At 43.0% G+C, this 19,222-nt stretch overlaps 1 protein-coding gene across 2 annotated transcripts in view; it reads right to left on the bottom strand.

The window, feature by feature from the left end:
* CADM3 (cell adhesion molecule 3) overlaps nt 1-19,222 on the bottom strand; it is a 248,977-nt gene that overhangs the window by 48,726 nt on the left and 181,029 nt on the right. For both annotated transcript variants that reach the window (XM_063440088.1, XM_063440089.1), the window contains exons 2-5: nt 10,012-10,152; nt 9,478-9,630; nt 7,502-7,639; nt 6,734-6,904 (exon numbers count right to left, since the gene is read on the bottom strand). In XM_063440088.1, the coding sequence (XP_063296158.1) occupies nt 6,734-6,904; nt 7,502-7,639; nt 9,478-9,630; nt 10,012-10,152 (603 nt within the window). The remainder of the gene's footprint in view (nt 1-6,733; nt 6,905-7,501; nt 7,640-9,477; nt 9,631-10,011; nt 10,153-19,222) is intronic.

The following is a 19,222-nucleotide window of genomic DNA, read 5'->3' as shown; positions in this document are numbered from 1 at the left end:
AAAAAAAAGCAGCCTGATGTTATAGCCCTAAAAAGGGCTTTTTGGGGTGCTGTCCTTACAGCAGAGATCAGATGAGTCCTTCAGGATTGTAGTGGACACTGAATACCCTAGCCTAGCTATCAATTTCCCTATCTAATCAGCAGCAGCTAAACTTTCCCTCCTCTCACTAAGCATGCATCTTCCGAATGAATCGAAAATGGATGCTGGGAGGGAGGTTGGAGGGTGTGGAAGGGAGGGAGTGCTGCTGATTGGCTGGAATGTGTCTGCTGACCGAGAGGCACAGGGTCAAAGTTTGCCCAATGATGACGAATAGGGGCCGGATTGAACTGCGCATGTGTCCGCCCGCCGCGGCGAACGCGAACACGCTAATTTCGCCGGGTACATCACTACTTATATAACACAGCCCCATATAACACAGCCTCCTATAACGCAGTCTCATATAACACAGCCTCCTATAACGCAGTCTCATAAAATACAGCCTCCTATAACCCAGTCTCATATAATACAGTGTCCTATAACCCAGTCTCATATAATACAGCCTCCATTAACCCAGTCTCATATAATACAGTGTGCTATAACACAGTCTCATATAATTCAGCGTCATATAATGCAGTCTCATATAAGTGTATATTCTCGGAACTCAGAAAAGCCCCGCCACAGGGCACACGCCCACTCACACTCAGAACAGCCCCACCCCAGGCCACACGCCCACTCACACTCAGATCAGCCCCGCCCCAGGCCACACGCCCATGTACACTCAGAACAGCCCCATCCCTGGTTACTCACACTCCTAAAATTTAAGTGTCCCTCTCTGTCCATGTGAAATGTCAGGAGGTCTGGCCATACCCGGGTTTTCACTGAGTCGAGAGGAAACAGACAGAATAAACAGGCACACTTAGAATAATGGTTCCAGCTATATTCTCAGTGTACATACTCAATGTCTCAATTTCCCAGGACGTACTTGGAAACCAGAGTAACCTGAATGTACCTTCCCTGGTTAAATACTTTGTTATTATTATTATAAAATAGCGAACTATGAAGTGTTTAGGAAAATGCTGGCTCGATACTGCTACTGGAAGAGAAACCCAATCTGCAGGGTGACACCAAATACACGACCATCCCACTGATTGACTGCTCTGTGAATATCACGGCTCTCACTGTGCCATCCAGACGGCCAGGCGTGCTCACCCCACAGGAACCTGGGCCTGCTATACTGCCTCTGAGCCACAGCAGATCCTGTACTGTTATACCTGGCTATGTCTGCAGCACTAGGGGGCTGGACGACTTCTTCTGTGGTCATTGCCTGTGCTTCACCTGAGGCAGATCGCTCATCAGCTGGGTATAAAATACTGCCTCTCCCTGAGAACATTGTCAGCTCTTTGATTCTGGTTAACTTGTGTAGTTCTTGCTTTCTAGTCTCCTGAACTTGTTATTCAGATTGACCCCGGCTTCTGACCTTGGCTCCACTCCTCATTTATCCTGACCTCTGGCATCCTCTGACTTTGGCTACACTTTGTTTATCCTGACCTCTGGCATCCTCTGACTAGCTACTCCTCGTTTATCCTGACCTCGGCCATCCTCTGACTTCGGTTACTTCTCGTTTATCCTGACCTAAGGCATCCTCTGACTTTGGCTACACTTCGTTTATCCTGACCTCTGGCATCCTCTGACTTTGGCTACACTTCGTTTATCCTGACCTCTGGCATCCTCTGACTAGCTACTCCTCGTTTATCCTGACCTCGGCCATCCTCTGACTTCGGTTACTTCTCGTTTATCCTGACCTCAGGCATCCTCTGACTTCGGTTACTCCTCGTTTATCCTGACCTCTGGCATCCTCTGACCGGCTACTCCTCGTGTATCCTGACCTCGGGCATCCTCTGACTAGCTACTCCTCGTTTATCCTGACCTCGGGCATCCTCTGACTTCGGTTACTCTTCGTTTATCCTGACCTCAGGCATCCTCTGACTTCGGTTACTCCTCGTTTATCCTAACCTCTGGCATCCTCTGACTTTGGCTACACTTCGTTTATCCTGACCTCTGGCATCCTCTGACTTTGGCTACACTTCGTTTATCCTGACCTCTGGCATCCTCTGACCGGCTACTCCTCGTGTATCCTGACCTTGGGCATCCTCTGACTTCGGTTACTCCTCGTTTATCCTGACCTCAGGCATCCTCTGACTTCGGCTACACTTCATTTATCCTGACCACTGGCAGCCTCTGACTTCGGTTACCCCTTGTTTATCCTGACCTCTGGCAGCCTCTGACTTCGGCTATCCTTCTGCTTGTGACCTTGTCTGTACTGAGTATTGGTGCACCTTTCCTGCACAGCTCCCGTGCACAGATTCACAGTCCAGGTGGCTTATTACCTGGTCACCTTGGACTGTGTTTATCTGCAAGAGTGAGGGAACATCTCTGCGCTTCAGACTCCCACCTCAGGTAAGACCCTGACAGGGTATAAAGCTAACCAGGTTCCATCTACACTGCAATCGATCATAGATCAGAGTAAATTAATGGCTGTCCATTGTGTAACATTAACTCGCTCAAGAGATAAATAGTGTAAACAGACATGTCGTGTGTTTTTGTCTCTGTCTGTCTGTGCCTTTGTGTTTGTCCATATTTGTGTGTCTATGCATTTGCCGGAGCGTACCTGTGTTTGTGTGTGTTTGTCTGTGTGTGTGTGTCTGTCTTTGTTTGTGTGTTGGGATTTTATTTCTTTTTAACAATAAGGACATGTCTATAGAATAACTGTGGAGTATGTTGAAGTTTAATTAAAAAAGCAAAAACATTTTTTTGTATAACAAAATTGCAAAGGTACACTTTGTCTGTTAATTAGAAATTTCAATAAAACATAAGTACATGCATATCCTGCATTATTATTTGGAAGAAGACATTGATTTGTGCCAGAAACCACGAGACTATGTGATCCTTTGATTCTTCAAAATGAGATGTGTGAAATTATGCACATAATTGGAATAATTAACACCTGTCTTCCTCACCTGTTTGTGACCAAAGAACACAATATTTTGTAACAGGCAGCATGTACGTATTAATGTATTCCTGCACAGAGACAGACAATGTGTACACATAGAGAATGCAGAAAATGTACGCTAATCTGTATTAACCCAGTGCTCCTCAAGGCACTCCTAACAGTCCAGGATTAAGGGATTACCCGGGGCCCCGGGGGTGTCTAAGCTGTTGGGTGTTTTTAGTTGTTGGTTTTTTTTTTTTTTTTTTTTATCTAACAGCTTAGACACCCCCGGGTAATCCCTAAATCCTGGACTGTTAGGAGTGCCTTGAGGTTGGGTTATGGGTTAATACAGATTAGCGTACATTTTCTGCATTCTCTATGTGTACACATTCAGTCATTAGGGGGAACAAAAAGTGGCCTAATATAGTACTGGGGCAATTACTATGGAAACCAGTAGAACCAGCAGGCACATATTATCCCATTTTACATTTTTGCACCACTTTTTAGAACACTTTGATTATTCTATTCGATTAGAATACACTTTGATTATTCTCCCCAATGTTTCTAAAGAGCCGTTCAGTGACTCGGATGTAAAGGTGGAAAGCCAATTGGAACGTTCTACAGAACTGCTCCACTTTGAGAACTTTGCCCCAGAATTATTTTTCCCATTTTGTGTTCCAAATCGTGGGCATTAAAGGACATTCCTCTGAAAGTGCTAAGCTTAAAGGAAAACTTCAGGCACCATAACCACTGCAGCATGTATTGTGATGACTCCAAAATCCCTCAAAATAATTATTTTACCACACTACATAGCGAATGGAATTAACGTAGCTAATATAAATCAGAGGTTTCAATACACTTGTCAGATATTTTGATATGACCATTAAATAAGCAGTGTGCTGTTATGAATGCCGCTGTCCCTTTAATTGTGGCTCTGGTTATAAATGCAGAATGTGAAGATCGCCCCCATCTCTCGCCGTTGGAGCATTTTAGTGTTTCTGTTTTTACACGAATGGGAAGTTGACTCAGACAGACTCTGTAAACAGTTAAAGCTCCGCCACAAATATTGAATCACACTTGAGTGGAGAGCTTTGCAGGTGAAGGGTATGTTCCAATACTTCAATTAAAGGTTTATTCGTTATGTGCTTAACAAGCCTGTGTTGTAGTAATCTCGTTAAAGTACAGGGTTTCCTCTGCCTGCCATGCCTCTATTAATGTGTAAAGCACATTCTGATTTTCACAGACTCCCTGCCCCATCGCTCTGTAAAATCTCTTCTGTCACTCATCGGAGAAACGAAGGGGACGCTCCGAAAACAAACTATATCCTATTCACTGCGCACAGCACTTAATCTCCCAATAAACAAAAGAAACCCGACGGGCGCTTGCCAAACACAGATTTCTTTTACAGAGAAAGTCCTTGAGTGACAATCACCTTTCTGTTCGGAACACTGGGAGAAGTGACATTTTTGGGTGATACTTCAAGAAGTAAACAAAGAAATCTCCCACCGTCTTGGGGGCTCGTAAAAAGCCAAATGGGTAGAAAAACAATGGGTGCGATTTCCTCACTGTCTGTTCTCTTTGTAAATTATCGTATAAATGCTATCAACTTGACTAAGAGGAACTTGATATGATATTGTGATAGACATGGTTCATTTGTCTTGTGGATGAGATGCTTCCATTCTCACAATAGGATATAGGGCAGATAATTCCCTGTTTTCTAGATTTCCACATGTTTTAATGAATCTACCCTTTTACAAGCTGGCTTAATAAGAATAACATCTCCAGCAGTTCTTCATTCCATGGCCCATATCTATTAATACAGTAACTATTGAGATCTCACCCTGAACTCAGTAGTAACAACGTGTCATATCCTCCGTAGATGCCTTGAGTGGGGACTCAGCAGTATATAGTTCTAGAGCTGAACCCTTTAGCTCTCACATATCTCTGGTTAATGGGAGTTGTTTGTGTTTGGACAGTGGGGATAGTTGTTGAGTTTTTACCAGCATACGATCAGCTTGAGATAAACTCATCCCTTCATGCACGGCTTTAACACTAAAACACAGGCTTTTGTTTTTTTAGGACGACGCACACACCTGCCGAAACAGCAGTTATTAAATTGAATGTTAGTTTGGCCCATCATAAGTTAAAAATAGCATCCTGAACATCTGCCTCTCGCCCATTTTGCCACACACCACCGACGCCAGATGTTTGAATATTGCTTATTATATAGTAAATCCTTATGATATGCCATTTTTATCTGAGCTTATTATTTTTCAGGAGAACTTCCACACCTGAATCACAAATATGTTTAATAACAAGATAAGTCTACACCTGCTGATGTAGACCTAATGATAAAGATCATAAGATTTGAATCCCAGAGGCCTCTCCACTCAGTGTGGCACACTATACCAAATGAACAGTTATATTGATTTAGAGTTGTGCCAATCTGGCATCATTATTGGCATTGTGAAGACAGGCATCTTTGTTCATCATTTGACGGAACTTGAAATATGAATATTGACTATCGGTCGCACCATTCTGGCATCAATGGTGATGCAAAGCCTGCTCCACATTGCTCGCTTACTTTTTGGCATGAACCAGTAGGCATTTAGCTTCAGATATTTAAGCCTGTTCTGCCTTAGCTAGGTGCCTTGTTGTAGATCTTGCTGACTCAATGGCGCATTCCTTTAGGTTTCTGAATTATGGTTTGATCTTGGCTAGTTTACACATTCATCCTGATCTAGATTAAGGCAGGGATGGTCATGACCTTGACTTGTTCTTAGACTATCTCTCGATGCATTTTCCTGGCACTGGAGGGTCCCTCTCCCTCCCACCCCCCAATCCCCAGTTGCTAAAGGGGTAAAAACCCCTTCAGTGACTTACCAGAGGCAGCGACAGGTCCCACGTCGCTGCTTCCTCCTCCCCCGCCGCTCCTCCTTCTGCTTATGTCGGCCGGTGGGCGAGACTGATCTCGCCCGCCGGCTGAGGAGACCTAATGCGCATGCGTGGCAATGCCGTGGATGCGCATTAGCGCACCCCATAGGAAAGCATTGAAAATGAATTTCAATGCTTCCCTATGGGGAATAGAGCGACGCTGGAGGTCCTCACACAGCGTGAGGACGTCCAGCGACGCTCTAGCACAGAAAACCTGTGCTATGAAGCAGGAAGTTCCCTCTAGTGGCTGTCTAATAGACAGCCACTAGAGGTGGAGTTAACCCTGCAAGGATAATTATTGCAGTTTTAAAAAAAAAATGGGTACGGGTAGTGGGAGTTGGCACCCAGACCACTCCAATGAGCAGAAGTGGTCTGGGTGCCTGGAGTGTCCCTTTAAGATGGGTCACACTAAGTACCACTAATATGGACCATCATTTCTGTCTGTTTCTAAGTGTGTTTGGAGTCGCTTGTTAGGGTCCTTACCTGCTGTGACACTACCACTTACTACTTTAGTAATACAGAGATTGGCTTCCAATGATTTTCACCTCTTGTAGTCCTTTGTTATAAACCAACACAATCTCACAAAGAAGTTACCACCAGGTTAGTACTTTTTAGGCAAAAATCTCTCTTATCTCTCAGCTACCTATCACTCTGACATCTTGAGCCTTAAGTCCCTCTGCCAATGACTAACAAACATTGATGGGAACTGGTGAACCAGTGGTTCCTTAATCTTGGCCTAGGTCGAGTCTTCCCACCGCTGCTAAGTATGACAACAATTATCACATGAAATCTACAACCAATGCTTAGTATAATGGAAGTGAGGCCACTTACATAAGACTTGAATCTTGTGGCTGGAAGATTTATCTGTACTTTGCAGGGACTCAAGGCCAACTGTGCATGTGATTTCAATTCCATCATCTTCACGGCCTACCATGAACTCGATAATGCTCATTACAGTAAAGGTTTTGCCATTTCCGTCCTCTGACGTACTGGTTTGTGCTCCTAAAAATAAATGAGGACAGTAAATTAGAGAGGTCTGCGACAGCCCTTATGCAGTCATAGAAATGGTACGGCTTGACTATTTTATCTGGAATGAGGAACTTGTGAACACAAAAACACATGCTGACGTAAAATAAAATATTTAATTCTGTTATCATCTAAATGTTGTTTCTACTAATAGTGCATGGCTAGGTAGAGAATGTCTGTCTGTAAACCTTTCTGAATTATCTGTAAGTCAAGAATTGTCTGCTTAAAAGTCCTGATAATAACAGATACTGTAAGTCCTGACAAATGATAAGGAGGCCGCCAAGTTATTCTTCAATAAACTAGATTTCACAGGGAAGACAAATACCCCTGAAAAAAACATTCAATTATCTGCAGGTGCCTCTTATACTGGATTATTGACAGAAGCAAAATATGAGCAAGTGGTGAGCCTGGGAGGATATTAGGAAAGAAACCGCTAGATTATGTAGAGAGTCATTTTAATCTTAATTTAAAAAAAAAGTAAAAGTTTTTGCCCTGAATAATAAACACTGGTTTTATTTGAAATGACAGCATCCGTCCTCCATATAACCATAGCTATAGCAGGGCAATACTCACCTTCCAGCTCCTCTGGGCCTTTGTACCATCTGATGTTGGCAGCAGGCTTACTCCCACTGGTTGTGCATCGCAATTTGGCTTTTTCATTTTCTTTAAAAGCTTTTTCATAACCAAATATTTGGGGTTTCTGGGGGACTCCTGTGAAAGAAGGAACAGGGTTTTAATAAAAGGCAACACGACTTCTATTTTGTGTAGATTTACCAGTGTCCAAATATGGGAGTAAAACTGTGTACATAGACCCATCTGAAGTTACATGTTTTGGGTTTCAATGTTCCTTTAATAAACAATATAAAGACGTATTCTATAGTTTATGGAATAGACATTGTAAAAATATTCACCGATTCTAGTCATTTGTTGTAGGTTTTGTTTGTTTTGCTTTTTTGCCTTATGTCCTGTGTTGAGGTAACGGCTGAGGTAACAGAGACATGTTTTACTGTTTCCGACACAATATTAATAAATTGCTTAAATGATTCCACTTTTTTAAGATAACACAAACACTACAAGAATCTTGATTCTTGGTGGACGGCAGCTCGATTTCAACCATCGATTAAGTTACAGAGAAGTTATTAAAGCTATTAAACAGCTATATTTCTGAGATATTACTTTTGGGTAATATCAATATATAGATAAAGCTACCAGGAATAAGTAATCTATTAGTACAGCCCTTAGGGAGATGTTCGATAAGAAGGTGGCCATGTGCTCCAGAACACTCTCATTTCTACATGCACATTTTCCCAGTGTGAGTGATAGGTGCTGGAGAAGTATGAGGGAAGAAGGCACAGTATATCACATATGGTGGCAGTGTTTGATTGTGCGCCCCCTTTCTGGGCACAGGTACTAGAGGTAATTACCAACTATGACCCCCTCACAGGTATTAATAGGTTGGCCCAACTCAATGAGAATTATGAACAACCAGAAACTTGTATGGTTCTTGATAGGGAAGGCATATGCCCTGATACCTGCTTTATGGTGGAAAATTTAATCACCCTCCATTGCCCAATGGATAAACCTGGTAGAGGAGGTGAGGGGCTTGGAGGAAATATATGGGTATATGGCAGCCCTGGATAGCACACTGGGACTTTGATGGGGAAGGCAAGAAAAGGGTGGAACAGGGGGACAGGAGAGAGGTTCGGGCAAGTGAAGAAGTAAGAGTACATGAGGTCTGAGGGACCACTGGAATGAGACACTAGTATAGGTGGGACCAATAACAACTGAAACTTGCCATTATGAGCCACTTGGAGCAAAGGGTTTGTGTGTTCTTCATTTGCGCAGTGGCCAGCGCAAACGTGTTAGTGTTTTTATTAATTTCAATGTATTATTTGTATACCTTACATTGCAATAACTGGAATAATTGGATGAAGGTGTATCTCTGTCAGATGTACATTTATACATTCTCCAAGCACGAACACCATATGCAGGTTCCTTATAACATAGTGACCACGTGGTGATACCACCCTGACAAGATGATACCCAGACAAAAGACAACCCCATAGGATTTAGAATATCATGTATACAACACGGTCTATGTGAAAAGACATATTGTGAAAGGTTTACAGAGTATCTATATATCCTGTACTACTTGTACCAAATCGCATTATTTGTGTCAATGTACAGTCTGATGTAAAATGTGTACAATAAAAACAAATTATACAAAAGAAAAACAAAGGGACCACACTCAAAGATTCCTTGATAACCACTAAAGTGAGTTGCTGTGGTTATGGTGCTTAGCTTGTCACATTAAAAACTAATTTATAGTCATTAATTTAGATTATTTTTTCTATCTGACACCCTTAATTATTTACTAAATACTAAACTGACTTAAACCAACATTAAAGTTGTTAATAACAACTGATTTGGAAAAATAGCTGATGATTATCTGGACCTAAAGAGGTTTTTGGTTATTTAGATCATAGCTTAAATATTTATTGTGGCCCCCTAACACCGATAATACAGAGAGTTTGCAGAAGAGTACCCACCTAAGACGGTGACCATGGCTTTGGAGATCCGTACGGGCATGGTAAAGATGGCACAAGTGTACTCGCCTTCATCGGACAATTGAACATTGCTAATACTGATGGTCAACTCGTTGCGGCTAGAATGGACTAACTGGATTCGGTTGTCCCGTAGAGCTGAATAAGAAATGTACAGAGTAATTAATAGGACAGAGAAAAGTGGAAAATGAAAAGGGAAAAATGATACTTAAAAGAAAAGATAATCGAAGAAGAAAAAAACAATATAATACAAAAGGAAATGATGACATGTATAAATGTATGAAGGACAATAGAAATCAAGATAAATAAATATGGCCAAGAAGATTCCAGAGGAGTCAATAAGCCTCCGCTCCTTGAGTCCTTGAGAGCAGGACAGACAAAAAAAGACCTGAATGCAGAAGAAAGCATTCTGGGAAAATGGAACTTGGAAAACCTTTGACCAGTCTCACAGATTTAATACAGACAAAGTAAATGGGAATAGAAGCGTATCTGTGGCACTGTCCGCCAGAAGGCACGTACCTCTCTTCTCCCCAAAATAAAGTGTCTGTTGAGCAGGGTTGGACCACTGCAGAGAAGAGTCATCGTGTTCTTCCACTGTGCATTTTAGGATTAATTTACCTCCTGTGGGAACCACTTCATCCGACGTGACCGGTTGACTGACTGTGAAGGACAAGAAGAGAATGCAGGTAAGAATGGACTTCTTTTTGTACAATACATGTCAAACTACTGTTCCTGTTATGTGATGCGTATTTAGAGCTCCTGATTCCTGCTCCAGTTATGATACATATTACAATATTGTCAAATGATACAATATCTATCAAGTGAAGAGGAGAGGTGCATGCTGGGAAATACATTGTTCTAAGAGACAGGTAACCAAAGTCCTGATCCGTAAGTAAGGTTGGCGGATTGGGCAAGATTTCACTCGTATCACCCAGTATGTATACGTCAAATGAATTCATAAGGAGTAATTTAGGAAACAATCCCTTAACCTTACAGGATTAATAGAATGTATGAATAATACATTGTCTATGGAACCACTTTCAGTTCACTACTCGTTGATATAAAGAATTGAAGTATTCAGTAAGCCATGGCAGATTGGGGATCCCTGTCTGTAACTGAAAAATATACAATTAAACGGAATAGATTGAAGGCTTAAACATTAAATATAAGATCCACAAATAATAGGTGTGCAGTAATGCAGGGATTACTTTCTAAACGTGTGATCACTGTCCCTTTAACTGCTAGGCAGAGTATTTATTTGAATGTTATAGTATTTCTCCCATTCATTAATATGATACCAGTGTGCTTGGGTAATTCTTCATTCTGATAGCAAAGACCATTTCCATATGTTCCCTCTAACCGATGCAATATTTAATAAAGGTTTAGGATACGTGACCTTGTGCAGGATTTATAAGACGTCTTGCGATACGCTAATTAAATATAGTAGGTGTTCATAATGTAGGTGGATGCGGTTTCACTTTAAGGATAAGTTATAGGAATCTTTTTTTTCTGACAGACATACAGACAAACAGACGAACAGAGCAAAGGAAAGTCTTCATATTTTCTATAAATACATTTCACTCAATGTACACTAGGATGCACCCTGTGTCTTCCTTCCACCCTCCTCATAAATAAGAACACAATGGGCATTGTCCAGTATCAGACAATGCTGGATTTACGGAGATCTTGATAAAGTGGGTGTCTGAAGTCCTGAACAGCACATTCCAGAGGAGTCAATAAGCCTCCGCTCCTTGAGTCCTTGAGAGCAGGACAAACTTGTGAGACATGTAACGAATCAATAGTACGGACCACCAGCTAGTAGTGACCTTGAGTGGTGGAATGTCCTATACCACAATACGCAGACAACATCTACACATATATTTTTATAAGGGACAGAACAAGCACCATTACTGATACAAATTACTGCAGTGCTTATGGTACAATGAGTGTTCCCCACTCCATTGTTCTCCCCTTCTTTATGGTATTAGGAGTGTTCTAACCTCCATTGCCCACCCTCACCTTCTTTATGGTACCACAAGTGTCCTCCACTCCATTGCCCTTCTTTATCGTACCAGGTGTGCCCCCCCTGTATTCCTCCCCCACTTCTTTATAGTACCAGGTGTGCCCCCCCCTTTGTTTCTCTCCCCCCCCCACTTCTTTATAGTATTAGGAGTCCTCTACCCTTTATTGTAAGAAGGTACACTGTTCCCTGCTTCCATTGATAATACTGAAGGGCCACAGCTCCTAAGAAGGAACATCTGTTAGCTGTCCTTCTGTCCTGAATGAGCCATGCAGTACAAGACTTAGCTCATTGGCTGAGAGTCATCAGTTAACACTTCTTGGGGCTTAGCTCAGGAGGGTTAACATAAGTTCCTGCTGAGGAGCTTCCATCGGGGTTTGGCTTTAGTAGTAGAGACAGGGAGTGGAGACATGCATACATCAAGTAAGAAATCAAATCATTCAAAAACACTTACAATTGGAGGTGTCAGGGCACTACTTGCACCATGACCACTATAGTGAGCTAACGTGAGTCTGGAGGATATCAAGACCAAATTAAACCTTCCAGTTCTTGTATCTACTATAGTAGAACACTGCTGATGAAGGCCATGACACATAATGAGTCCTACACAATGGTAAAGAGCTGGGAGTGATTCCATGCTGCTCTAAAATGCTTGAAATCCAGCAAACTACAGAATTCAAACCTTGAAAGCAGCCATGATGGTATAAAGAGATATTCTTGAAGGTTCCAAGTGACAAAGTCAATAGGAACATTCCACGAGTTGCAATTGCTCTACTGTTAGAACTTAGAGTTCCGTTTTCTGAACAGCCCAGCGAGTAGGATACATTTGTATATGAAGCTGTAGATATCTTTCACGTATCAGTCGATAACTAGGTCTAAATGGGAGGCTGGGAGGGAAGTAAAACGGGATTTAAATAAAGTGGAAGCCATGTTGTTTTCAGCTTTACATCTTTACATTCATGGAGTGATATGTATCCTATAGCAGCACAACATTAGGGGCATTAGATAGGTTTATATGTCATGAAACATGTTTAATGTTGCTAAAGCAAGCAGTAATTGTGTATAAGACAGGGGACTCTCATTATTTTATTCACATCTGTTTCTGCTCAGACAGTGAGAAGAATCAGGTACGTTTCAATTAGCCGCCCCCCATGTGATTCATGTTTAATGTATAAATATTCATCGGCAAACTCTACTATTCCTGTATGCATTTAATGTGGGGGTGATACCCCTCAGGTCTTTTATAATAACGATATGCGAAATGTCTGTAAAAACACTCTAGCACCCTAGACATGTGGAGATCAGACTCTCTAAACTCCAGTTCTTCTTAATCTGGTGGTTGTAGTGGTTATGGTCCCTCTTTTCAGGAGATAAAAGGGAGAAGTTGAAGGAAAAATGCAAAAGTTACATATATTGAGCAAAAAAATAAACGCAAAACTTTAGTTTTTGCCCCCATTTTTCAAGAGCTGAACTCAAAGATCTAAGACTTTTTCTATGTACACAAGAGGCCTATTTCTCTCCAATATTGTTCACAAATCTGTCTAAATCTGTGTTAGTGAGCACTTCTGCTTTGCCGAGATAATCCATCCACCTCACAGGTGAGGCATATCAAGATGCTGATTAGACAGCGTGATTATTGCACAGGTGTGGCATATCAAGATGCTGATTAGACAGCATGATTATTGCACAGGTGTGCCTTAAACTGGCCACAATAAAAGGCCAATCTAAAATGTGCAGTTTTATCACACAGCACAATGCCACAGATGTCGCAAATTTTGAGGGATCATGAGGTTGGCATACTGACTGCAGAGCTGTTGCCCTTGAATTGAATGTTCATTTCTTTACCATAAGTCGTCTCCAAAGGCATTTAAAAAAATTTAGCAGTACATCCAAGCATCCTCACAACCACAGACCATGTGTAACCACACCAGCCCAGGACCTCCACATCCAGCATCTTCACCTCCAAGATTGTCTGACACCAGCCACCCAGACAGCTGCTGCAACAATCGGTTTGCATAACCAAAGAATTTCTGCATAAACTATCAGAAATCGTCTCAGGGAAGCTCATCTGCATGCTTGTTGTCCTCATCGGGGTCTCGACCTGACTGCAGTTCATTGTCGTAACCGACTTGAGTGGGCAAATGCTCACATTTGATGGTGTTTAGCACTTTGGAGAGGTGTTCTCTTCATGGATGAATCTCGGTTTTCACTGTACAGGACAGATAGCAGACAGCGCGTATGGTGTCATGTGGGTGAGCGTTTGCTGATGTTGTGGATCGAGTGGCCTTTGGCGGCGATGGGGTTATGTTATGGACAAGCATATGTTATGGACAACGAACACAGGTGCATTTTATTGACGGCATTTTGAATGCACAGATATACCGTGACGAGATCCTGAGGCCCATTGTTGTGCCATTAATCCACGACCATCACCTCATGTTGCAGCATGATAATGCATGGCCCCATGTTGCAAGGATCTGTACACAATTCCTGGAAGCTGAAAACATCTCAGTTCTTGCATGGCCAGCAAACTCACCCATTGAATATGTTTGGGATGCTCTGGATCGGCACAATACCGGCACTCAGTACTGCACAATCTCTCCCAGTCCCAATACTACCACTCAGTACTGCACACTCTATCCCAGTCCCAATACCAGCACTAAGTGCTGCACACTCTATCCCAGTCCCAATACTACCACTCAGTACTGCACAATCTATCCCAGTCCCAATACCAGCACTCAGTACTGTTAGTACACACTGACAGACACACACATGCACACACATTTCCACATTCTTGCACACAACAACATCATTTGATTTATTGCTCTCTACCTTTGGGAGCTGGTGTGGGGCCTCTTTTCTCGGGAGCTCAGTCTTCCTGCTCCTCACTGCTCCCTCATGCACGCATCCAGCCCCCGTCATTTCTACAGAGGGCGCACGCGAGGGAGCAGTGAGGAGCAGGAAGATTGAGCTCCCTCGATACCGCTGGTCTCCTCCGGCCGGTACCAGGTAAATTTTAGCAGAGTATGCACCGGCAATGTCAGGAGAGCAGGTGCCTACTCTGCATTAGTAATCATGGCAAACCCGCGGCTCGCCGGGCTGCACATATATTAATTATTAATTGTGGGCCCCATGCAGCCCGCGGGTGGTGACTTTGACATGCTTGCTCTAAGACAATGTGGCTGTCTTAAAATGATTGGATAGCAAATCACGAGCCGCAACATACTGTGCGGGAGGAACAAAGAGCCAAAATGTCACAAAAAGCTAGTTATTGTGAGCTAAAATGGGAGATATAGTAAAAGGCTCTGTGGAAATGGGATTTAGAGTCTGGGAGTGCATTATAGTAATGGAAGATCTTTATCAAAAAGAAGAAAATATCCTAAAGACACAATTCCTTTAATTCTAGTCCCAAATGTCACACGCAGCCTGATACTGTAACTGTGTGAACCAGTCCGTGTTTCTAACTCGTACACACACTACCTGAGTACATTTTCCAAGTTAATACCCTCTCCTTATAAAACTCAATTAAATTACAAGAGACGTAATTTAAAGTGAAAATCTTACTGTCAATAAATAGACAAGCATTTAAACTGGAGCGAGGGGGCAAAATGTCGATATTTATCACCGTGAAAGCCTCAAGATGCTGCTATCTCCATTTGCCATTTCGTACTGCTCTATACGTGACGATAAACGTGCGCAGTTAAACTAGCAAATAAAAATCTATAAAAATAAAAATATGATTTGTTTTTTTTTAAATGTAAACCTTTCTGTTTATAATGGGCTCAGTTTCTGGCTAATCTCTCCAGCTGGTAGTCTTCGAGGCTATCCGTGTTCTATAGAGATACATTCAGTGAAGGTTTGATGCCTTCAAGCGGAAGCTAATGTCCATTGCATATAATAAATGTCACCAGATCTGGACTCTTTCTAAAAATAAGAATTTACATTTTTTTTCCTTCTGGCTCGAGTAACCAGAGTAAGATTTTCTTCCCTAAAATCGGTAAAAAGAGTTTATCTGCCGCACGTGACAATCAGCAGCTAGAATGACACCGGCAATGTGTATTGCCAATTCAAATTAAATATTAAACAATGTTTTATAGTGTTTTCACATTTCTGGAGATTCAGAGCTCTGTAGGTGGGAAAACTCTATTTCCATCTGACTTGAAAAGAAATTGTTATTTTTTCACTAATAGCGTTACGAGTAACCAGCAGAGGAAGGCATAAAATCTGGATAAGGTCGGATAGTCTGCGTGTCGGGGGTGGAAGCAGTGCTTTTCACTAGTGGATCCTAAGGTGATTCCACATGAATGTTAGAAGTTCTACCAGTCATCCAGCAAGGGTTAGAATTGCCCTTCCAAATTCTGACAGTTGGACGTCACGCATTACGATCTGGTTGGCCGACAATAAGTGTGCAAAATAGTTGAGTTGAAGGCAGGAGACCCCTAAAATCCAGAAGGCCAAGAAGCTATCGCTCATCTCCCAGAAGGGACAATCACAAAGTGCCTTTAAGTCAAGCATGTCAAACTGAAAGGCTAGCACGGGCCAAATGTGGGCCGCAAAAAAAAAAAAAAAAAAAAAAAACTGACATTTTCATGGAAACTTAGTTTTATTTTGAAAAGTACATTTAAAAAAAAAACAGCATCCCCCTCAACTAAATCTCAGCCCCCTCCTCTATACTAAATCCCAGCACCCCCCTCTTCTAAAAAAAAATAAAAAAAATGTAGCCAACAGGTGGAGCACATTGATGTCACGTCTGAATGTGACATGGTGTTGTGTGCCTCCGAGCACATCCAGGTCCTCCACTGTCAAGCCGTGGCCATCGCAACACTGACCAACACACACTCACTGACAGAGGCATCGGCAGACACACATGCACTCACTCACAGACCCACTCACTGACAGACACACACAATCACTCACTGACAGAAACACGGAGACAGACACACACAATCACTGACCGACACACACACACACACACACACACACACTCACTGACAGACAAAGATACACTCACTCACTGACAGAAACACACTGACAGACTCACACTCACTGACAGACACACACTCACTGACAGACACACATATACACACTGACAGACAGACACACACACACACACTGAGAGACACAGACACACACACACACTGACACACTCACTGACAGGCACACACTGACAGACATACACTCACTGACAGACACACATATACACACTGACAGACAGACACACACACACACTGAGAGACACAGACACACACACACACACACTGAGAGACACAGACACACACACACACACACTGACAGACATACACATTTACACATTCTGGCACACACACTCACATATCATTTTAATTATTGGTTCCTACCTTTGGTAGCTGGTGTGGGGCCTCTTCCTTGGGTCTTCCTTCCTGCTCCTCCATGCTCCCTCACGAGCACAGTTGAATGATGACAGGCTGGAATGACGTCATATTCCGGCACCCAACATCACTACAGAGGGCGTGTGTGAGGGAGCAGTGAAGAGCAGAACAGACTAAGCTCCTTTGCTGCTGCTAGTGTCCTCTCCCCCAGTCGGGAAACTTTTAGCAGAGTTGGCACCTGCAATGTGGGGAGAGCAGGTGCCTACTCTGCCTTAACATGTCAAACTCGCTGCTCGCTGGGCCGCAAAGATATTCATTGTGGGCTGCGTGCGGCCCGCTGGCTGCGAGTTTGACATGCTTGCATTGAGTGTTTTCAATATAAAATATTAATATTTACTTCACAATAGTAGCTCCTTCTTTAATGCGTGATGCACATTAACACGTAGCGTGGATAAGCATTTTGTTTAACGCTTCCTTTTATCAATGTGATAATAGAACTTTATAGATATTCAACAAGATCAAATCTGAGCCGCATTTAACGTGGCCATAATTGCTGCAATTTTCCTATAAGTGAGCGATTCTCACGAAAACCGTCCCTCTGACAAGTACCCAGTAATATGAATTATTAAACAGTCATAGACATGCCAGAGAGACACCCAAAGTCCCACAGCTCTCACAGGTGAACATAACGACTGTAGCCTTAATATGAGCGCATAGATGTAATTAAGCGTTTTTTTCATCCTTTAAACCTCCTGAAAGGTCAATCCATCAGCAGAGAGGAAAATCTTTCTTGACATGCAGCGTTCCTCTCGTGTGTCAGACACAGGTACCGTTTAATTGGGGATTCCTGACGCTGATCTCTGTTTATTAAACAAAGATCCAGATTGTTTTGTTTGTGAGTATCTGTATGACAAGATGTATTCATTGAGGGCATGATGAATGGATTCTCGAAACCAATGGCAATGGGCCTTTATCTGCGGCCAGTAAAATGGGGAGAATATGGTTTGTTACTTGAAACCTTATTGCAATATGAACACTAGCACACAATAGCAGGGGGCGCTGCCGTTAGGCCCATCGCATTTGTGTCATCTACCAATAATGGACAGAAAGCACTTAGATATCATCCTTGTGACAAAACACCATCGGGGATGTCCGTCTATCAGCGAAGACCGTTACTGAGATCAGGGGTCAACACCGACCCCAGCAAGGCTGGCTTCCAGAAGGGCTTGACATCCAAGGCAGGTATCGAACCCTCTGCCCGCCCAGCTTCTCCCAGGCAGTTATCGAACTCTCTGCCTGCCCAGCTTCTCCCATTAAGTACCGAACCCTCTGCCAGTCCAGCTTCTACCAGGCAGTTATCAAACTCTCTGCCTGCCCAGCTTCTCCCATTAAGTACCGAACCCTCTGCCCGTCCAGCTTCTCCCAGGCAGTTATCTAACTCTCTGCCTGCCCAGCTTCTCCCATTAAGTACCGAACTCTCTGCACGCCCAGCTTCTCCCAGGCAGTTATCAAACTCTCTGCCTGCCCAGCTTCTCCCATTAAGTATCGAACCCTCTGCCAGTCCAGCTTCTCCAAGGCAGTTATCGAACTCTCTGCCTGCCCAGCTTCTCCCATTAAGTACCGAACCCTCTGCACGCCCAGCTTCTCCCAGGCAGTTATCGAACTTTCTGCCTGCCCAGCTTCTCCCTTTAAGTACCGAACCCTCTGCCCATCCAGCTTCTCCCAGGCAGTTATCAAACTCTCTGCCTGCCCAGCTTCTCCCATTAAGTACCGAACCCTCTGCCAGTCCAGCTTCTCCCATTAAGTACCGAACCCTCTGCCCATCCAGCTTCTCCCAGGCAGTTATCGAACTCTCTGCCCGTCCAGCTTCTCCCAGGCAGGTATCATTAAAAAGCCTGCAGGTACAGGCAGTAGACAGCAAAACCAATACATTAAGCTGCATACTGTATATACAGCTGTATAACGAACATTAAACTGTATACCGTACATTAAGCTGTATACAGTACAATAAGCTGTGTACCGTACATTAAGCTGTATACCGTACATTAAGCTGTAGTCACCACACACAACACTCAGCCACCACACATAACACTCAGCCACCAAACACTGACACAACACAGCCACTACACACAATACTCAGTCACCACACACAATATTTAGTCACCACACACAACACTCAGCCACCAAACATTGACACAACACAGCCACCACACACAACACTCAGTCACCACACACAACACTCAGCCACCAAACACTGACACAACACAGCCACTACACACAACACTCAGTCACCACAGACAACACTCAGCCACCAAACACTCACACAACACAGCCACCACACACAACACTCAGCCACCACAGA

Source organism: Pelobates fuscus, chromosome 13, assembly GCF_036172605.1.
Source record: "Pelobates fuscus isolate aPelFus1 chromosome 13, aPelFus1.pri, whole genome shotgun sequence".
In the NCBI taxonomy this organism is placed as follows: domain Eukaryota; kingdom Metazoa; phylum Chordata; class Amphibia; order Anura; family Pelobatidae; genus Pelobates; species Pelobates fuscus.
This window is presented reverse-complemented; position numbering and strand designations above follow the sequence as displayed.